General features: G+C 36.2%; 2 protein-coding genes across 3 annotated transcripts in view; one reads left to right on the top strand and one right to left on the bottom strand.

The window, feature by feature from the left end:
- Window positions 1-6896, top strand: part of plagl2 (pleiomorphic adenoma gene-like 2) — a 43675-nt gene extending 36779 nt beyond the window's left edge. The window contains exon 4 of the mRNA XM_058762793.1: window positions 255-6896. Coding sequence (XP_058618776.1) covers window positions 255-1734 — 1480 coding nt within the window. The 3' untranslated portion in view covers window positions 1735-6896. The remainder of the gene's footprint in view (window positions 1-254) is intronic.
- Window positions 6897-7048: 152 nt separating this feature from the next.
- On the bottom strand, window positions 7049-20534 carry tm9sf4 (transmembrane 9 superfamily protein member 4). Of its 2 annotated transcripts, none has more exons than XM_058762791.1 (18): window positions 20410-20534; window positions 18684-18791; window positions 18275-18374; window positions 17964-18132; window positions 16176-16320; window positions 15778-15901; window positions 14539-14657; window positions 14335-14446; window positions 14169-14239; window positions 13945-14077; window positions 13652-13733; window positions 13484-13559; window positions 13296-13379; window positions 12350-12525; window positions 12191-12254; window positions 11989-12108; window positions 11417-11506; window positions 7049-7782 (listed from the first exon to the last, which is right to left on the bottom strand). In XM_058762791.1, the coding sequence occupies exons 1-18, from the start codon at window positions 20440-20442 to the stop codon at window positions 7633-7635; spliced, it is 1956 nt and encodes a 651-aa protein (XP_058618774.1). In that variant the 5' UTR covers window positions 20443-20534; the 3' UTR covers window positions 7049-7632. The 2 variants fall into 2 exon arrangements, with proteins under 2 accessions (XP_058618774.1, XP_058618775.1); XM_058762792.1 differs by lacking the exon at window positions 20410-20534 and adding an exon at window positions 20302-20346.
- Window positions 20535-20709: the final 175 nt, after the last annotated feature.

Raw genomic sequence — 20709 nt, 5'->3', positions numbered from 1 at the left:
CTCCAACCTTAATTAAACACACTTGAACCAGGTAATTAAGGTCTTAAAAAATTCTGGAAATTTCCAGACAGAAGTGTTGTAGCGGGTTGGAGCTAAATTATGCCGGAAGGTGGTCATCCAGGGGCAGGAGTAGACACTCCTGTTTAGAGCGTCCCTCTGCAATCTCTCCTGGACTTGAATTCATTTAACAGAAATTTCCAATGTGCCGTTGTCTGTTAGTCTTTAGCTAAAAGCTGTCTTTGTCTCCTTTGTAGGCATATGGCCACACACTCCCCACAGAAAACTCATCAGTGCTCATTCTGTGAAAAGATGTTTCACCGCAAAGATCACCTGAAAAACCATCTGCAGACTCACGACCCCAACAAAGAGGCCTTTAAGTGCGAGGAGTGTGGCAAACACTATAATACAAAGCTGGGTTACAAGCGCCACATGGCCATGCACTCAGCCACCGCCGGTGATCTTACCTGTAAGGTGTGCTTGCAAAGCTATGAGAGCACGCCTGCACTCTTGGAGCACCTCAAGAGCCACTCAGGCAAGTCTTCAGGTGGTGCCAAGGAGAAGAAACACCCCTGTGACCACTGCGATCGTCGCTTTTACACACGAAAGGATGTTCGCCGACATATGGTGGTTCACACGGGACGCAAAGACTTCCTGTGCCAGTACTGTGCCCAACGTTTCGGGCGGAAGGACCATCTGACGCGGCATGTCAAGAAGAGCCACTCGCAGGAGTTGCTGAAGATCAAGACAGAGTCTCCGGATATGTTGGGTTTACTTGGGTCTGGTTCTCCACCTTGTGCTGTGAAAGAAGAAATAAGTCCTATGATGTGTAGCATGGGACCTACCAAGGACTCGATGATGGCAAAGCCTTTCCATGGTGCCACCCCTTTTCCCATGGGCATGTACAACCCTCATCATCTCCAGGCCATGTCCAATCCTGGTGTGGGCCACCATCACTCACTGGTTCCAGGGTCTTTATCCACTGCCATGGGGATGGGTTGCCATATGGATCCCCCATCATCACTGCACCACCATCACCCACATCATCATCATCACCACCACCATCACCACCCTCACCATCATCACCACTCCCCACCTTCACACCAGCAGCAGCCTTCCCTGCAAAACCACCAACAGCAGCACCCTCAGCCACCGCCCAAGTACCAGCTCGGATCTACCTCATACCTGCTGGAGAAGCCCCTGAAGGTGGAGATGGAGAGTTTCTTGATGGATCTACAGAGTGGGCTCCCAGTTCCTCCGCCGCCCTCAGCCGACCCCCACTCAGCAGCTTCACCCAATAAGGAGGGTATGGAACCTCCGGCGGGACTGTCGGATGACCTTTGCGGGGACCCCCTCATGTCCAAGAGCCCCACTGTGATTGCTGAGTCTTTGTGTGCTGCTAACATGGACTTTTCTCATCTGCTGGGCTTTGTTCCACTCAGTCTGCAAACCTACGGTGCCCCCATGAGTTCAGGAGGACTGGTCATGGGTTACTCCACATCCTCCACCATTTCTTCCTCTTCTTCCTCATCGTCATCAACATCTTCGCATGCTGCTGAACCACACGCTGCCACAGCCACAGCTACAGTGCCTCTTACCTCTTTGCAACCTCAACCTCAGGAGCAACCAGGCTCCGGTGGGGGTCTTGGTCTTGGGTCTCTGCACCCACTCCCACCAGTGTTCAGCTCTAGCCTCAGTACGACCACTCTGCCTCGCTTTCACCAGGCCTTTCAATGAGGTCCCACCCCAACCTGACCTGCCACAGGGGCTCAGGGCAGAGAAGCATTAGTGCTCCCCCTAGGGGTGGGGAGGTAGAACACTTGAACACATAGAAGCCTTAACAAAAGCGCACAACAGCTTTTTAATGAGCCTGGAAGTAAACAAGCATATGAAATATCATGGAGCTTTTATTTAGGCTGTCTGAATATTAGCTATGATTTTTTTTAATACCCTTTTGAACCTCTCCCACCATCCCCTCCTACAATTTTGTAGTTAGACAGCAGCATCAGTAGGCCGTAAGGCATGGTACTGCATACTTTATAAAGTAATAATATTAGTAGAAAAAGGAAAAGATTAATGTAGAAAAGATAATCTGTCTTTGAGACTCTGAAAGACTAGTTTGAAGTGATATATGAATTTTGTTTTCTTTTCCAAATGTGAGGCCTGACTTTGCTATATTGTCTCTATTCTATTAAGCATAAAAGTCAGGTAATAGTTGGTTGCCCTTAAACTAAAACCGTCTTCATGGCCAGGGGTGGAAGAATTAGTGAAGGAATGAAGGAGTGAAATTGGTTATTCCAAATTTAGTTGTTTTTTAGTTTATATCTGACTCAATCAAGTCATTATTATTACAGATTCACATATGAATTTCAAAAGCAGTTTAAAAACAAATACTGTGTACCTAATTAGATGAAAATATCATCTAAAATGTGTTCTTCCAGCATTTTTGTGTATACAAATTTACACTTGTTGGAATGGTCATTAACTAGTTTTTATGTGAGAGAAGCAGAGGGACTGAAAATAGAAAGGATAAGAGGGTAAAAAAAAACTGCACAATTTGTTCATTTGGTACAATGTGATCACTGACAGAACTAAAGCAAAAGAAATTTTACGTTATCTTACAGGTTTACAATTTTTCTCAAAAAAAGCACTTTGTTTACAGCAGAAGGCACTTGACCTCTTTGGGTTGCCAAGGTGACCCACTGAAATCCCCTCCCTTTCCCCACTCTACCTTCACACTTCCTGAAAAGAGACACACACACACACACACACACACACACACACAGTTCAAACAACCCAAGTACCTTTGAATATTCCACAGCAATCCGAGTCTCAAAATTGGTTTTCCTCCTTCCAGCACTAATTTTAAGTCTCCGTGGCAACAATATCCCACCAGATCATGATATAAATATATGTATTTTAAGAATAAAAAAGTATTTTAGGCAGGTTTATATTTTAGAGAGATACATTGTAATGATAACCCTGGTATATGTGAATGGAAAAAAAGACAAAACAAAAACAAGATTTTTTTTTGCAGTGTACGAAGTACCACATCAAAAATATATATTATAATTGCTTCTTTTTCAGTACATTTTGTAATTTAGATAGTTGTATTAAAAAATTGCTGATGGATTTAAAAAAAAAAAAAATGTCTAGCAGGTTTACAGAATTATGTATCTTGCATCTTATTGAACAAAATGGATGAAGTATTAGCTTTTCCTGTTCCTTGTTTTTCCATGTGAGTCAAAGGAGATGAATAAGATGGGATTTTACCTGCATATACTAGACTAATAGTGGCATAATTCAGTAGAATGGACTAGTCTTTAATCTTTAGAGCATGAACTAGATGCCCATAATGTGATCCAGGTTTCAGTTTGCGTTTTTTTGTTCTCAGTATTCGAACAGACCTGACTCATGCTGTCTATTTGTGTGTTTGGTTGTACAGTTTTTAACCTCCACGATCATATACACCGTCGCACTGAAATGTCTGAAACCGCAATTCCAGTTGCTGTAGGTTCAGTTTAATATTACTAAAACAGGAATTTTGAGGGGTTTTGTCATACAAGCTCTTACAAGTTGCCATTTCCCAGCAAGTGGACTGCACAAGTTCTTACCAAATAATAATTCATTACCAATGGCCATGTGAGGAAGAGTTGTGTGCAAAGAAACAGATGATGATCAACGTACCAGCAGTGAAAGCAGTGCCTCATACAAACAGATGTATCTCTCTCTCTCTCTCTCTCTCTCTCTCTCTTCACCTCATCCCTTTGGCTAAATCTATTCTGTGTCCACATCTGTGTTTATAGTGAATGTGAATATCTCACAAGCAGGAAAGACCATAGAAAGGTAAAAGGCCACATCGCAAAACTAAGACAAAACAATATTATGCTGCTCTTATGCTGTGGTTGCCAGCAACCATAGACCACTCTGGAAACATTTTAAACTGCAAATGATCTTTTAGCAGAAAACATGCACAGTACACGTGAACTGTTTGTCCGTTTTCTCTGTTCTTCAGCTGCTTTGATTCGAATGAACATTTAATGAAAAGGGTCTGAAAAGAGACACAAAGAAGTCACCAGCCTGGTCTTTGACATTCAAAGCATGGGACATTTGATTGGGATATTGCCTAGTCGTTTTGTCATTATATTATTTTCTGTTTGTTGAAACAGGACCTCAAAACAACACAACGCATCACCTCATTTATTTTTATTTTTTTTTCATACCAAAAACCTGGGGAGAAGAAACTTCTTTTTGCACAATTGCTAACTAAAGAATGATCGAGTTAGTGTTGCTTATACTGTAAGAGTGTTTTTGTTAGAAATAATTGTTTCATAAGAAAGCCAAAAACATCCTGCTCTGTTAGTGGGCTGATATTGATCATCATGGTCATTTAAAATGAATTTGACAATTTAAAAAAATTTAATTTAGCGTATTCTCCTAGTTTGGCTTAAAGCTATCAAAACATGTAATTTATCATTTATTTCTAAGAAATAGGAAGATGTGTGTTTAACAGAATAAAAGAATGCTTTTGGCAATTTTTGAGTTTGTCCTCCCCGGGTTTTCTGTGAGCTGATCTGAATTCTAGCACTTTTAAACCTTTAAAAAGAGTATTTTTCAGCCTTGTATGTTTGTATGTTTTTAATTTTGTATTTGATCTTGTATGTGCCATTAGTTTGATGTGTAGAGTTTATTCATCTTTATGTAATTGTTGTTTTTCTCCTTTCCCAAAAGAGTAACAGTATTTTAGATAGATTGTCACTAATATTAACAGCATTGGCCCTTTTCCCACGCTGTCTTGTCATACATTGAGGAAGTCATTTAATCTCAAAATAGATGTTAGAGTAACGTGCTCAGAATCGTTCTCGGTGTTTGAATTCTGAAACTTGATAAAATCATCATTGCCACAAACAAAAGAAAAACCATTTCCAGCTCCATCTATAACTGAGGTGTTTTCAATCAGCATTTCTAATAGCAAGCTGGCAGGTTCAACTGGTGTGAAATTGTTCCCAGCTCTCTGCCCCCAGAAAAGCACTTTTGGTTCAAATGAAGTTTTATATAATAACTGCCTGGATAGTTGGAGCTCAGCATCTGATTTTAGTTTTCAAGAGGTGTTTTTTCTTTTTTTTAACTAGCAATATTCTGCAACACAGACAGATTAACCAAGTTAAATTGACCTTTTCCTCTCTTGTTGCAATGCACTTGTCCTTTACTCCCCAAATACTAACACAAAAATATTAAGGGAAATGATGAGGTAACCAAGCTAGGGTAAAACAAAACAATCTGACTTTTAAGAAAAGGAAAAAATGATTTGATAAAATGCTCTTTCGGCTTATAGTGAGAAAATGGGTATGTCCGCAGAGGATAAAATCCACTTGTAGTTTGATATATTTTAGCTTAATGTAAGTCTTGCATTCCAAGCTTTTTATGTAACTTGTTTAGCAATATAGTCGTTCTATTTTTAGTACTTGCTTATTACCACAACTTCTGGAAAAAAAGTGAAAACAAAAAAAATGGAATATTCATCCTTACACTATTTTATATAACATGGAGAAGATGACTGACAGGACGAATTGTACAAAAGAAATGCATAACGGAGACGAACAGTGTGCTTTTTTTGTTACACAGCTCACCTGCAGTCAGTTGCTGCATTGTAAAGTTGACAGATTTGTATATTGGTTGATCCAAAGAGATGACATTACAACAAACCTATTTACTTATTGTACAGTACATTGTACCATTTGACTTGTGTTATGTTAAAATGATTAAAAGACGAACCCACGGTTTCATATTTCTGGCGTCCTTTTTTTAAGCGTCTGATTTCCTGTCTGCAGCAGTGGGAGAGGGTGCGAGAAGAAACGGGCTGGTTATGGCTGAAAACTGCCATTCACATACCATACAGCCAGAACAGGAAACCACACCACAGCGCACAAATGAAAAGACAAGAACGGCACAACTCCAAGTAATAAAAAACTGAGCTATAGCCAGGCTTAATTATAAAGTGGACCTCAAACCTATACTTTCACATCTCAAAGAGTTGTTTTAGGCCCAAAATGCCCACCAACAATACATAACGCACCATCATTTCTCATGTGAAAATGACTTAAATCTGGAGGAATTTGAGGTTTTAGAGTCTTGTCTTGTATTCCAAGAACAGGCAAGGCTCTGACTTTTCACTCTTCTGAGAAACGCTCCCAAAACGGCCGAATTGGAGAAAACGCTCAATGCGTAACGTGCCGAGCGAACGATGTTCTCAACAAAACCTGGACGGTGTTTTAAATGTCAACATATTGGCACCTTTATTATTTTATACATTAGAAATGGACATTCTCAAAAGAGGAAGGGAAAGTAAAATTCTAAAAAAAAAAAAAAAAACACGAACATGCTTTTGCCTAAAACAAAGACATAATGGGACAAACAGCTCCACAAATAAAACCCTAAAATGCAACAATATAAAGTACTGTATGTACACCATAAACATACACAGACCCATCGACTCAACGCAACAGGCAGAATAAAATACATCTGTAGAAAATATATTCTGTAGATCCTGCATTTATTCATAAAGTCACCAGTGAGTATGACAGGAAATACAGACGTAGATTTTGCTATAGTGTTTTAAACTACTGAATCCTGCATCTGCTTCACTTAAGGGCACAAGAGTCAGAATTAGGATCCAAATATTGTATCTTGTGTTTTGAGAGAGCTAAAAATGATAACCATTTTAAGTTCAAATCTAAAAAGTACCATGGATGTAAGCAAATATACCGCTACCTGCTGGGCACTGCACAAATTTGTGTTGATACCCTTGAATTTTGAGGTAAATCCAACAAGACGCATCTGATTTTGGCTACAGCAATAGTCAATATATGGCAGAAATATATAGTTTTACAGAAAAATGGCTTCTCTAATGTGGAATAGCAAATGTGTGTGACATTGAAAAACAAGCCTCTCTCTTAGTGGCAAAGAACAAACAAACAAACAAAGCGATACTGCATCATTTTAAGAGTCATTTAGGTCCATTGACCAGCAAGCACAAGGAAACAGAAGGAAATCTACTTCTCTTTTTTAATGTCCTTGCCTCATCATGTCTTTACATCCCATAATTTCAGTCCATGCCAACATATAATGACCACAGAGTGACCACACATTCACACACACATACAAACATACATATACACATCCCTCAACAAGACAAGCATTCAAGAACTCAGTTCTGAATCAAAGACATAGGAACAAGTTGAAATCAAATGTTATATTAAAAGGACACAAAGTTAATTTGTAAAATGATATATGCAACTAACCCTCAATGTCTTCAAAAGCATGAGACCCAGCCCAAAAATCCAAAATCCCCACCCAAACATAAAGAAAAAAGTCAAGAGACACACTTTGGCCCATGTTGTGTGTGCAAAAAGATATACAGACATTAAAAATGGAACTGTTCATGTTTGTTTCTTTACATCTTTGCTGAGGCAGAGATAGCAGGACAGAAAGGTTTTGATAACAGTGTACAAAACACATCTCTGTTCATTCCTCCAGTCCATAGGGGGGCGCTGCTGCACCTCACGCCAGCAATTCACATGTCAGTGCTTGCTTCACAAAACAGAAAAAAAGGAAACAAAAACTGAAAGAATTATTTCAGTCGATTTTAACCGCAGCATAAATTTTCCGTATGAACACGTAAGCGGCGTAGAAGCCAATCGTTCCCGTTAGCAGCCAGAAAGACAAAACCATCAGGGTTGTGTAGCCAAAATACAACAGAGAGGGAATGAACTCCACAATGTCCAGCTAGGAGGGAAAAAGAAAGAAAGAACTATGTAAATGTTGAGTAAATCAAAACAGAGATAAATGTTATTGAACACAAAAATATAGTTACGTAAACGTCAATCTTGAACTTATTTAAGCTAGAAAATGTATTTTAAAATGTATTTTAACTTTTTCAATTGATGTCCATGTGTCCTTTTTTTGGTTGTGTATTTTGTAAAATCACTTTATTAAAAAACAGTATTATGCAGACAGGCAGATTCTCAACAAAATTATAAAGCCGATGTGTCATTTGTGCAAATAGCGGCAAACAAAAATTTTAACTTTTTTTCCAAACAGATTTCCAACAATTTGCCTATCCTAAAATCAGTAGTTGAGTAAATAAGCATTTTCAGAAATACAAACTTTACTGTTAATTTGATAACATCAAAAAATATTTCTATTTCAAATAAATGAACTTCCTTTATTTCAAATTTTCCTGAAAAAAAAAATTATTAAGCAACACAACTGTTTTTAACATAGGTAAAGAAATGTTCTTGAGCAATAAATCAGGATATTAGAACTCAGCTTTGCCATCAAAAAAAAAAAAAAAAAACATTAAAATGGAAAATGGTTATTTTAAAATATTTCACAATATTACTGTTTTTACTATATTTTGGTGAGCACAAGAGCCTTCTTCAAATTAATAAATAAATGAATGAATAAATAAATAAAATAAGGGCTGTCAGTCGATTCAAATCTAATTTTAATCTAATTAATTACACGATGTGTCGATTAATTAAAATCGCGAATTAAATTTGGCTGTGAAATTACCCACAAAACATTATTATTTAAAGCTATTATTGTGTTAAATGAGAAAGTATTAAATAGCGGCGTATCAAATTTTTTTAATGAAATGATACGGTCAAGGCTAGAAGGGATACGCATGGCGCTACTGGGCATGCGCACATCAATACAGCGTAATTTTTGTCACAATGTACAACGATAATTACTATTTTTTCACAATAGGTTTAGGGTTGGGGTAGATGTAGACCTTAATAAAACAAATAGGTAGAAAATTTATTTCATTGCTTGTTTCCGGTCGGAGCTGAATCCCTTCTAGCAGCAAAAACAATCTTTTGATTGAATTTTTCCTCGACCAAACCCCATTCCACAGCCATATCCGTCACACACCCAGTTTAAGAGCCGTGCTTTTCTTCTTGTAATTAGGAGCGCTTGTCCTCCTAATTTAAAAAAAAAAAAATTCCTTCCTAATACGAGGTGACATTTTACCCCTAATGTGACTTACAGGGGTATTTTGTTTTTACCTTCGCAATGGCATCATTTTCATCTATCAAATAAAAACAATTATGCTTATAAGCTTTTTAAAATTTCTATTTAAAAGAATATAAGAAGTAGAATAAGACAAATAAATTACCAATCATATGAAATTAGTATTAATAAAAAATGTATTTGTACTACAGAGGTGGCACAGAAGAACACAAAAGTGGCTTGTAGGTACATTTTCAGATGTTTAATGAGGCTCAGAGCTGGCATGAGTGCAATTAAATTCATAGATTCATGTGGAGATTAACGTTTTAAATAAAATATTGTGAAAACAGAAATATTAAATGATTTAAATAACTGAAATGATACGCTAAAAATGAAACTGAAACCACCAGCTGGTGGCGACAAGTCACTAATTTTATCACTGAATCATTCATTCAATTGATTTGTTCGAACGGCCGATTCATTCAGGAATGAAGCAAGTGACTGTTTATGAATGGGTAATCATGAAATCACTGACTCACTAGATTAATTCAAAAACGCACTTTCATTCATGAATGAAACACCGCTGTGTTTTTGCTTTTAGAGATGTGCAGCGGCACAGCTGTTACTTTATTTGGAACTGTTTTCGTTGATGATATAGAGCAAAATCATGCAGTACTTTTTTATTGATCTGTTGAATTAAATCAATATCACATTTGCAAACTCCCTTAATTATTAAAAGCTGTCACTCTCCTTATCGCGATCTGTGGGCGCACAGAAAATGAGAGCACGGTTCTAGACCACAGTAACTGGGGGGGCCAAACAGGGGCCACTTGTGCTTTTAGGGGGCACAATTATAAAATTCATCCCACACATCTATCAGAATCTGATCATAACAAAATTAAATCAAAGTACTGTCATTTATTCTCGGCTCACTACAACACAAAACAGAGAGGCATATGCATTCTAATAAGTAAAAAAATTTCATTTGTTCATAACACCACCATTATTAACCCGAGGGACGTTTCATTATCATAAACATCACAATTAATAATAGCCCAGTTACTATTGGCAATTTATATGGCCCAAACACAGATGACCCATCTTTTTTTCAGACTTTTTTTTCTTCTATTTCAAATATTTCTAACTGTCCAGTCATAATAGCAGGTGATTTCAACACAGTTCTAGACTCAACAATAGATAGATCTAACAGTTTAGGCAATAAACGTATCTGGAAGTCTGCAGAAACCAAAAAACAGTTCATGAGTGATTTTGGTCTTGGCGATAGTTGGCGTATACAGCATCCTACCGTTAAAGAATATTAATTTTTCTCACCAGTCCACCGATCATATTCCCGCATTGACTTCTTTCTTACCAGTAATAAACGAAAGTACAATTCGTTTAACCTTTACAACACAATAGGAACAAGTGTCGCAGAGGAAAAAAAAAAAAAAAAAAAAAAAAATGTAGGTTGTACAAAAATGGCCTATTATAATTTTATTCGTCTTGTCAAAATACTAAATTTGTTTAACATCTTGCTGTAAACACAGTAGCCTAGGAAAAGTGTCGTGGAAGAAAAATAAATAAATTCGACATCTGTTATTTAAAATTATAGGCAAATTATAAGCAAAATATAAACAAAACCGAGTTGAGCGTTCAAGGACAGCGCATCCACACTTTGCTCCATCTTTATTCTGCTCTGTCACTCATGGACAACCTGCCTGTTCTGTCTGCGGGCCGTATATTCACCACTGGTAGCCTGCTCTGAGCATCGTTATGCGTATGCTGCGCACAGACACTCGCAAATAAAATGAAGCACTGTCGAGTGCAGGCTGTACCGGTGCTTGAATAAAGCGCAGATATGCTGTTCTGAAAAGACGTCGGGAACGGGATATTGTTAGACCGCTCGCTCCCATTCAAATTGCACCAGAGTTACCGACCGCAACCGCGTTTTATTCGGGAATTTAATCCCGCATCGCAAGAAATCTGGTCGGGTCCCGTGGTTTCCACGTGACAGCCGCGGGAATGCAGACCTCTACTTGGGACAGTCACACCATTGGACAATTTTGAGATTTGGCTCAGAAATTTTAAAATTGGAATAACTGCAGCTTTTATAACAACAGGTCCATGTAGGACAAATAAATGTTTAATGATTTACTGCATTTTAAATAAAGACAATATTAATTTTTATCTTGTGGGATAGTGAAAATATATATATATATATATATATATATATATATATATATATATATATATATATATATATATATATATATATATATATATATATATATATATATATATATATATATATATATATATATATATATACACACACACACACACACTCTATATACACTTCAGTAAATAAAACAAGTCTACTGTAACAAGCTGAAGTAAAGATAGTTACCTTGTTGACAAAATAGAAAACAGCATAGACTAGGACATAAAAGGCAGATCCTCCAGACACAAGAAACGTCCTCCACCACCACCGATAGTCCTGTAGAGGGAGGAGCCACAATGATTGACAGGTGTTTATTCAGTATCTACTGACGCTGTGAGCTCTGTTCAAGTTCTACCAGACTGAGTGCACACCGCCGCCATTTTAGAGATAGTTTAACATGCTCACTGTTCATTCAAATGAAGCGACCTTTACTTTTGTTATCTTAACTCTTAATATTTGCCTGTTTATCTTCTATCAGTGAGTGTATTTGTGTGGACAGTGTGACAAAGGGTCATTATGGAGGTCAACAGGCAAAACAGAAACACTAAATAAATTAAACAAAGCAGCATTTTATCACACAAGAGTTTAAATATTGTCCAGAAAAGTTTTTAAGAGTGGATTTATGGTAATTACATCTGAATTGCATTATGCCCATGGTGTTGTGTTTAATGTACAGCTGTACATGTAACAACTGGCAAATGTTTACTGCTGCAAATCCTAAATGCCTCTTCCCTTCAGCTCTGTAACTGTATACCCACCTCTGCACAAAGCTGGAAGTACACCATCACAATGCTGATTTGAGAGCAGGAAACCACAAGAATGATGAAGACAAGGAAGAGGAAGCCAAACAGGTAATAAAACTGGTTTTCCCAGATAGCCTATAAGAGAGTATAACACACCTCAGTAAGCTTCAATACATAAGATGTGCATGCTATATACTTAAAAAATGACTCGACTTACACTAAAGATGAAGAAGAGCTCGATAAACATGGCACCGAATGGCAGGATTCCCGCCATCAGGATACTAAAGGGAGAGATAAACACGATCACATTAAGCATGCACTGATGAAGTTGAACTCCTAATTCAACTATTCACAGACTACAGAGAGCGCCACATACCCGACAAACTTGTTCATGTACCAGCGTTGCTCAGGGACCTGCCGGGGAATCTGATTGGTACGAACTGGATTGTCATACGGCTGTTTCCGGAAACCGAAATAGTAGCCCAGATACACGAGAGGCATAGAAATACCAAACCACATACACAATAGAGCCAGCATTGTAGTGAAAGGAACCTGAAATATGTGCAAATGAGAGATGGCAGTCAGTGTGCATGAACATTCAAGCTGAATAAGAGGAAGTTGCTTGATGGAGCATACAACTTGACTAGTTTCTGTCTGAAACACATGGCTGTTCTTCTAATGAATCATAGAATCATGAATTATCATTTGAAACAAGTGTTTAAATAATTATAATGATTCCTTTACTGAGTAAAACTGTTTTTTTTTTTGGTAACTGAATACATTAAAGTGATTGAAAATAAAAACATTAAAAAAATTAAAATATTTTCCAATAAATGCTGTCCTTTTTTTCTTTAAAAATCCTGAAAAAGTACAGTTTTCACAAAAATGTTTACCAGCACAACTGTTTTCAACTTCGATAATACTAAAAAATAAATGTGTTGCCAGCATATTAAAATGATTTAAAAATGATCATTTGACACTGAAGACTGGAGTAATGATGCTGAAAATTCAGCTTTGCCATCACAGGAATAAATTACATCTTAAACATATATTCAAACAGAAAAGTAATTTTAAATTGTAGTAATATCACATTACTTTTTTCTGTATTTTTGTATTTCTTTCAAAAACATTACCACCCCAATCTTTTGAACAGTAGCATATTTAAAAATGACCAAACTATTTTGTTTTCTTATTAAATTTAGACTATTATTAAAGTTTAACATCCTTGAACCATTATTATTTAAAGAAGAAAAAAATGCAAATAGCCTAATACAGCATTTCTGCATAAACACCTAATTGCATTAGTCTGAAGAGATACTTACAGCACCAGAAGAGTGTTCTCCCCAGATGAAACAGTTCAAAACAAAACAGATGCCAAAGACAACAGCTGGGTACAGAGTTGCTGTCTAGAATGGCACACATCCATATAAATGTCAATTTATTTCCTTAGTCTTTCAGCCAGGTAATCTCATTTATTTTCATGCAACAAATGCATCAAGACTTTACTCACACAGAAAGCGCCTTTCTTCCATCTGTGGCCTTTAAGAGTGCGATAGAGTCTTCCTGCAAAGTATCCTCCGAACAAACTGCAGGACAAGACAAATGGACAGAGTTTGAATATGGCCACGTTTGAAAATGCAAAACCTGAAAGTACATGGTGTTTTTATTGTGTATTTACCCCATGAACATGAAGAGGAAGCAGGCTGTTGTCATCAGAGCTCCTCGACTGGATGGAGACAACATCCCCAGCATAGCCACAACTATGAAACAGTTTCATCATATTTATGATTAATATATCAAAATTATTAAATGAATGAGCAAGCAAGGAATGTGTAGCATTGTATGAATGACAATCATTCCAATTATGTGGAAATCTTTTCTGCTGTTCTGATCGCACAGATCTCATACATGTCTGGTCATTTGCTTCATATGCTACCTTAAAACAAAACAAAAAATCAGCGTAATACTCACAGATAACAATGAGAATCATGCAGAAGAGCTGGATGCCAGATCCCAACAGGGAGCTAAGAATCATAGGATACTGAGGTGGGCGGAACACATCACCATGGACGTTCTTCCAACCAGATTCCTCCATTGTGTCTTCCTATTAGTGATAAAAAGACAGAAAAAGCATTGAACGCCATGTAAGAGATATGAAACAAAGGCAAGCAACCAATCAGAATGCAGCATCTCACTATGTCATCTTCTCTATTGTAGTTGGCAATGTCCTTCCTCAGCGTCCTTATGATGATCATACTCAGGATGCCTGCAGACATAGATTTGCTTAGAAGCCATGACACCAATGCAACTGAAAACAACTAAAAGGCAAGGGTGAGGTGAGAGTGATGAAATCAGCCTCACCTGACAGAAAGAACACCACGACTACAGAGTTGACGATTGAGAACCAGTGGATCTGCACGTCGCTCATGGTGAGGTACGTGTCCCAGCGAGACGCCCATTTCACTTCACTCTCCTGCAATGAAGAACAGAGCGGCTATTTATGAGACAAACAAGAACATGTAAAGCACAGACAGTATTCTTGACGGAGGCGGCGACGTGTCTCACCTCCCAGTGCACGGAGTAGGTGAAGATAATGCTGTTCTCTTTAGTTGGGTCGATCTCCTGAGGGACGGGGGCAACCGTTTCAGGTAATGTGCATGTGTTTCGCTCGTTTGCTTTTATATCTAGAACACATGAGTGAGTGAAGAACAATCAAAATGGTAGTAAATAAAACAAACAAAATAGTATGCAGCAAGATATTTTCAACATACTGTATAATATAAATACATATAAATGAATAAAATATTTAAATATTTAAGAAATGAATAAAATGGATTTAAAAATATAAGAAACCAATAGAGTTCAAATGTCTGGGATTGTTGAAGTGTTATTTAAATGTTTAATGACTCTTAGGCTCATTAGGCTCTTAGGCTGCATTTAAAAAAAGGGCAAAATATTACAATTCTTGCGATGGCAAAGCAGAGTTTTTTGTTTCTTTAGTGTCACATGATCCTTCAGAAATTGTTCTAATATTCTGATCTGCTAATGATAAAAATAGTTGTGCTACTTAATAATCTTGTGGAAACCATGATCACTGTATTTTCAGAATCCTTTGATGAATATAAGGTTCAAAAGAACAACATTTAGTTGAAATAGAAATATTTTGTTACATTAGAAATGTCTCTACGACCACTTTTTATCAATTTAATGTCCTAAAGTATTAAATTCCATTGTAAGTATTAAATTCTTAAAAAAAAAAAAAAAAAAAAAAAAACTTACTGACCCCAAACTTTTGAATGGTAGTGTATGAATAAAAATAAACAAATATTAATGTACTGTATATATGTATTATACACTATATATGTATGTATTAGGGATGCACTGATACCACTTTTCTCAGAACAATGCTTTATGGTACTTCATCTTTAATTTAATAGCACATTAGGGCTATTAAATCACAAGGTGTTTTCCTTTAATAATGTAAAGAACCACTCATTATCCTATAGCCTACATTATTCATGTAACAGTGATGAAAATATTTTCTGAAACGCAAGTCATAAGTCTCTCTCACTGTTTACATGCTGTGTGGTATCGAGTACAGGAGGCCAGTATCGGTATCGGTGCATCCCTAATACGTATTATAACAAAAACAGACATGACAACAGAAAATGTCAATTGAAAATGAATGTGTATGTATACAAATCACATTCATTTAAAATTGACATTTTTTTGTTGTCAGTCCCATCTATCAAGTTTTTTCATGCAATTTTACTTTTACATTTCTTTGCATTACTAGTCACTTACCTTCCAATTTTACACTCTTTGGCATCACCTCGAAACGTACAACTCTGTAATTGTGTTCGACATCCTCCTCCAACTTTTCTTTGTGGTAGTACAGGATGAATGACAGATGGTTGTGCAAATAGAACTACAAGGGCAGAGCAAAACAGCATGCGTCAACCAATCATGCAAAAGTAGAAGTGAGAGCAAACAATGACATCACCAAAAATCATTTGATTTTTACAGAGATTAAAACAGCCATTTGTTTCCATAAGTTCATTGGTACAATTTTCTGTTATGGAAATCAAGGTCCATGAATATATAATGGATGACAGCCGGCTGAGTAAGAGGTAACAAAACTAATTGCTCACTGTCTACATCTCTAGATTGGCATAAAATGATGCTAATGGAAAAAGGATTACCTTGTTGTTTTCAGTGAAGCCGAGCCTGTAGCCATGCTCAAACTGGATATCCTTCAGTGTGTCCTTCCTCTGTTCCTCTTCCGTTCCCTCCTCTTTGTTTGGGTAAAGCTCTAGCCGTGTGGCCACAGGGAGGTTATCTGCAATACTGTTCATATGCATCATATATTAATCCAAGCCTCGAACTATACAGATATTGGTGATTTGCTTCTATAGTAATATAAACTATTCATAAAATAATATATATATATATATATATATATATATATATATATATATATATATATATATATATATATACATATACATACATATACACATATACACACACCATTCAATAGTTTGGGCTCAGAAAGATTTTTAAGTGTTTTTGAAAAAGGTCTATTATGTTCATCAAGGCTACATTTATTTGATCACATATACTGCATAAACTAATATTGTAAAATATTACAATTTCAAATAACTGTTTTCTATGTTAATATTATTGAAATGTAATTTTTTCATGTGATGAAGAAGCCATTACTCCAGACTTCAGTGTCACAAGATCCTTCAGAAATCATTAAAATATGCTGATTTATTATTAGTGCTGAAATTGTTGTGCTGCTTAATATTTTTTGGGAACCTGTGATACTTTTTTTCTTTGATGAATACAATTTAAAAAGTACAGCATTTATTCAAAATAGAAATATTCTCTAACAATATAAGTCTTTAATATAACTTTAACCATTTAACATCCTTGCAGATTAAAAGTATTAATTTATTTAAAAAAAGAAAAAAAAAAAAATTGACCGACCCCAATCTTTTGAATAGTAATGTATATTGTAACACAAAATGTATTTTTTGAACACTGTTCTTTTTATAAGTTTATTTATCATAGAATTAGGGCTGTGCAAATAATCGAATGCGATGATCATGCGCATCTAGTCAGTAAAGCCGGTTCTGTGATTAGTAGTAAATCTCCTTCATGTGCTTTCAGATGGAGCGGCATTTAATACACAGAGCCATAGTTCGCCATCATTCAATTATTTGCACAGCCCTACAAAGAATCCTGAAAAAAGTATTACAGGTCCAACATTTTTTTTTACATATTAGAATGATTTCTGAAATATGTGGCACTGGAGACTGGAGTAATGATGCTGAAAATTCAGTTTGCTTCACAATAATAAATGATATTTTAAAGTATATTAAAATAGAAAACTGTTATTTTAAATTGCAAAAACATTACACAAAATTACATTTTATTCTGTATTTTTGATCAAATAAATGCTGCCTTGTTTATTTGTAAATTACATTGTTAATGTAAATCAGACTTGTCTAAAAAAAAATATTTCCACTTTAATTACAGCTTTCAGAAATAAATGATGTTGTTGTGCATTTTAATTTTTACTTTTGACATGTTTAATTTATAATAAAATACTTTTCAGTGAGCTTTCATGAAAGACGAGCAGAATGAATGTGCAAACTGATGCATCTCATTAAATGCGTAAGACTGCACTGTTAAAAAAAAAAAAAGTTGAGAATTAAAAATTTAAGGTAACCAGCTTCAGCAGATTTTTGAGTTCTCTCAACTTTTTGTTGTATAAACTTAAAACAACAAGTTTAGAGAACTCAAATCTCCTAAAAATAAGTTGAAAGAACTCAAAAATCTGCTGAAGCTGGTTGCCTAGTTACTTACATTTTTAAGTTTAGTCAAATGGTTTTTTTCACAGTTTTACAAAGAATTTAGCACACTGTTCTGCTCATGTTTCATGAATGAATCCAAAGAGTGTTGTCAGTGGAGAAGCGACTCACAGGTGGATATAGTACTCTTCTTGGATACGCTCAGCTAGCAGCTTGCTCTCATCCACGCTGAGTTTGATGGGATCATCAGGCTTTTTACACAACACCTCACACTTCTTGTCCAGGTTCATGAGAACAGTGTACAGCGTGTTTACGATACGGTCTCCTCGCAACACCTCACCTGATCACATATCATTATTATCAAAATGAGAAGCATGTCATGGTAATAGGTCAACCTTCTCACTGCAAGCTTTTGTTTTAAACATATCTATACTTAAATACTTCAGACGTGTGACTGCAGTTAAATGACACACAATCCTTACCGAGGTTCTCTGCCTTGTATACAATGGTATCAGGCTTGCAGAAGGGAAGTGAATAGTACTCATAGGGCAACTGGGTTCTAGAGCTTGTCAATTTTACAGCCTAGCAATTAAAAATAGGCAAATGTTAGAAACACCACAATACAAACCTAGAAACCTGTGGAGAAAGAATCTGTGGAATGAATGATAATGATGTGTCAAACACAGTAGCTTGTATCTAGATCAATAAAATTGGAAAGATATGACTGTGGAAAACAGGTGGTCAACACACAAATAAACGGCCCTAGAACCTGCTGTGTAGAGCCAAATTTTTTTTAGCATTTTTAAAGTGAAATGAATAATTAAGCCTGAGTAAAAATTAAAATCCCTCTTTTGCAACTCAAATTCTTAAAAAAAAAGTGTGAGACCTCACCTTTATTTCAACAGGGCTGTTTTGGTGGAAATTCATAGGCGCAACCCCTGGTACATAAAAGGGTGCTACTAAAGGCAGCGTGGACACCAGTAACAGTGCCCACATCTCCTACAAAGACAATAAACGACACACAAAGGCAAATTTCTTTAGTTACTCATCTAGAATCTTGTTACAGAACCAAAAAGCACACAGACAGTCAATGATTTACATAAAAATATACATATACAATATACATTCTTTAGTTGAAAACTGAACAATGGCCAGCTGATGGTAATTTTACTTAACAGTAATGTTGAGCTCTGCTGACAGAGTGAATTACACAACCAGGTGATAAATGATCCATGAACTTTACCAACAGGTAAAACAAGGCAAATGTCAAACTACCTTAATTACATATTCAGGCAAACAATATTCATACAGCTCAATAATCTATACCACCATCATCCAAATAAGCAGTTTGATGTATTTTAATCTATTTTACAATTACAGTCCTCAGAAGATGAAAATCAGTGTTTGTACAGTCCAGACCAGAGTATGTGAGTGGTGGAATGGAAACATAGAAGAGTTTTCCAGAAAGCTGTGTAATAATTGCATAATTGCAGACGCGATGAGACAAAAGTAGTGACAGATCTTTTCTTCTGTATTGTGGTGTATGTCTAAGTGAAACAGATTACCAAAACAAACAAACAAAAGATTATTTCTGTGCATGGATTTTTGAGATGTGGATGTCGCACTCAAACTTAAAGTCAAATGTAAAAAGGGGCAGGTTTAAGCAGATTAAATAATTGGAGAAGACCTGCATAGGTCACTAGAGATGTCTACAGTTTGTACTAGATTTACATATTACACAGTTATGACATTTGATTAAATGTTACAAGGTCAAACAAATTACATACATGGAGTCCTTCATTAACATCTACAACATACATAAAGTGTGAGTTTTAATTTCATGCCGACTTTAATCAATATCACACTTTCATTTAAAAAAATAAAATCATTTAACTTACTCCTAAATGAATACAAGTTATTCATTCATTTACTAGTTTCTCATTAAGTCACGGTATAATAAGCAGAAAAATATACAGTCAGCTTTGAGTCCTGGTCCTGTCACCAAGTCGGGGTTATCTTGCGATAATTAACTATTATTTTATACAAAATGACATAAAAGGTATCCAAGCTATTCATATTAAACCGGAACTCTATTCAACTGTCAATGAACAATCACAAACACTGCCAACCCGTAAAAGCAACACATATTAGTAAACTATGAAAGGGATTGAGTCAATAACTGTGATTTGATGACTTTACCATTATCATCTTGGCTTTGATTTCGAGAGGCAGCAAATGCTAAAGCAGCGTAAACGCATTACACTGAGAGAAAATACAGACTCCATCATGTGATGCTGTTTACTATGAAACACAGTCGCTTTTGTTAAAGTAAAGAGAGCTGTCTGCTTCATATGGCTTAGGTTTTAGATTAGAATAGGATTTTAACTCGGTTTCACTCTTAGCAAACACTCGATAATTAGCTGCCTGCTAAGTGTTTATGCTAGCCGGCTGTTATTTAATCGGCATCCACTGCGCGGAAATAGCAAATCACATCAAATGGCACACTTACAGTGAGAAAGACAAAACAAAATGGTTTAAATTAGGTCATGTCTGCCAGTGTGAAATCGAACCTCTTGAGAAATAAACAAACAGAAGAGACTTTAGCGTCGCTACTCACCATCGCCGCCGCCATCTTGACTACACGTGTCATTGTAGACGTCACAGGAAGGATGTCAATGCGTCATCGTGCTGCTGTCACTTTCACTCACAAAAGATCACGAGAACTCAGATTTTGTACTCAATAAAAAAAAAAAAAATAGATCACGAGGAAGTCAAAGACTTATGAACATTGACAAAAGAGGGTGGCAACAGCTGTGGAAGTTTCATTTTAAGCGAGACCATTAAAATGTAATTTACCATTATATAGTTGTGAGGATTTATGGATTAAATTTCGTTATTATTTTATATATAACTTGTT

Source organism: Onychostoma macrolepis, chromosome 23 (genome assembly GCF_012432095.1).
Source record: "Onychostoma macrolepis isolate SWU-2019 chromosome 23, ASM1243209v1, whole genome shotgun sequence".
In the NCBI taxonomy this organism is placed as follows: Eukaryota; Metazoa; Chordata; class Actinopteri; order Cypriniformes; family Cyprinidae; genus Onychostoma; species Onychostoma macrolepis.
This window is presented reverse-complemented; position numbering and strand designations above follow the sequence as displayed.

Excerpts from the sequence above, each read along its gene's own strand:
- tm9sf4 (XM_058762791.1), bottom strand. The coding sequence starts at position 20,442 with ATGACACGTGTAGTCAAGATGGCGGCGGCGATG. Across the intron at positions 16,321-17,963 it reads GAAGAGTACTATATCCACCT|TATTGCAGATAACCTCCCTG; the intron begins GTGAGTCGCTTC and ends GCATATGAACAG. Across the intron at positions 11,507-11,988 it reads ACTTCCAGCTTTGTGCAGAG|GACTATCGGTGGTGGTGGAG; the intron begins GTGGGTATACAG and ends CTCCCTCTACAG.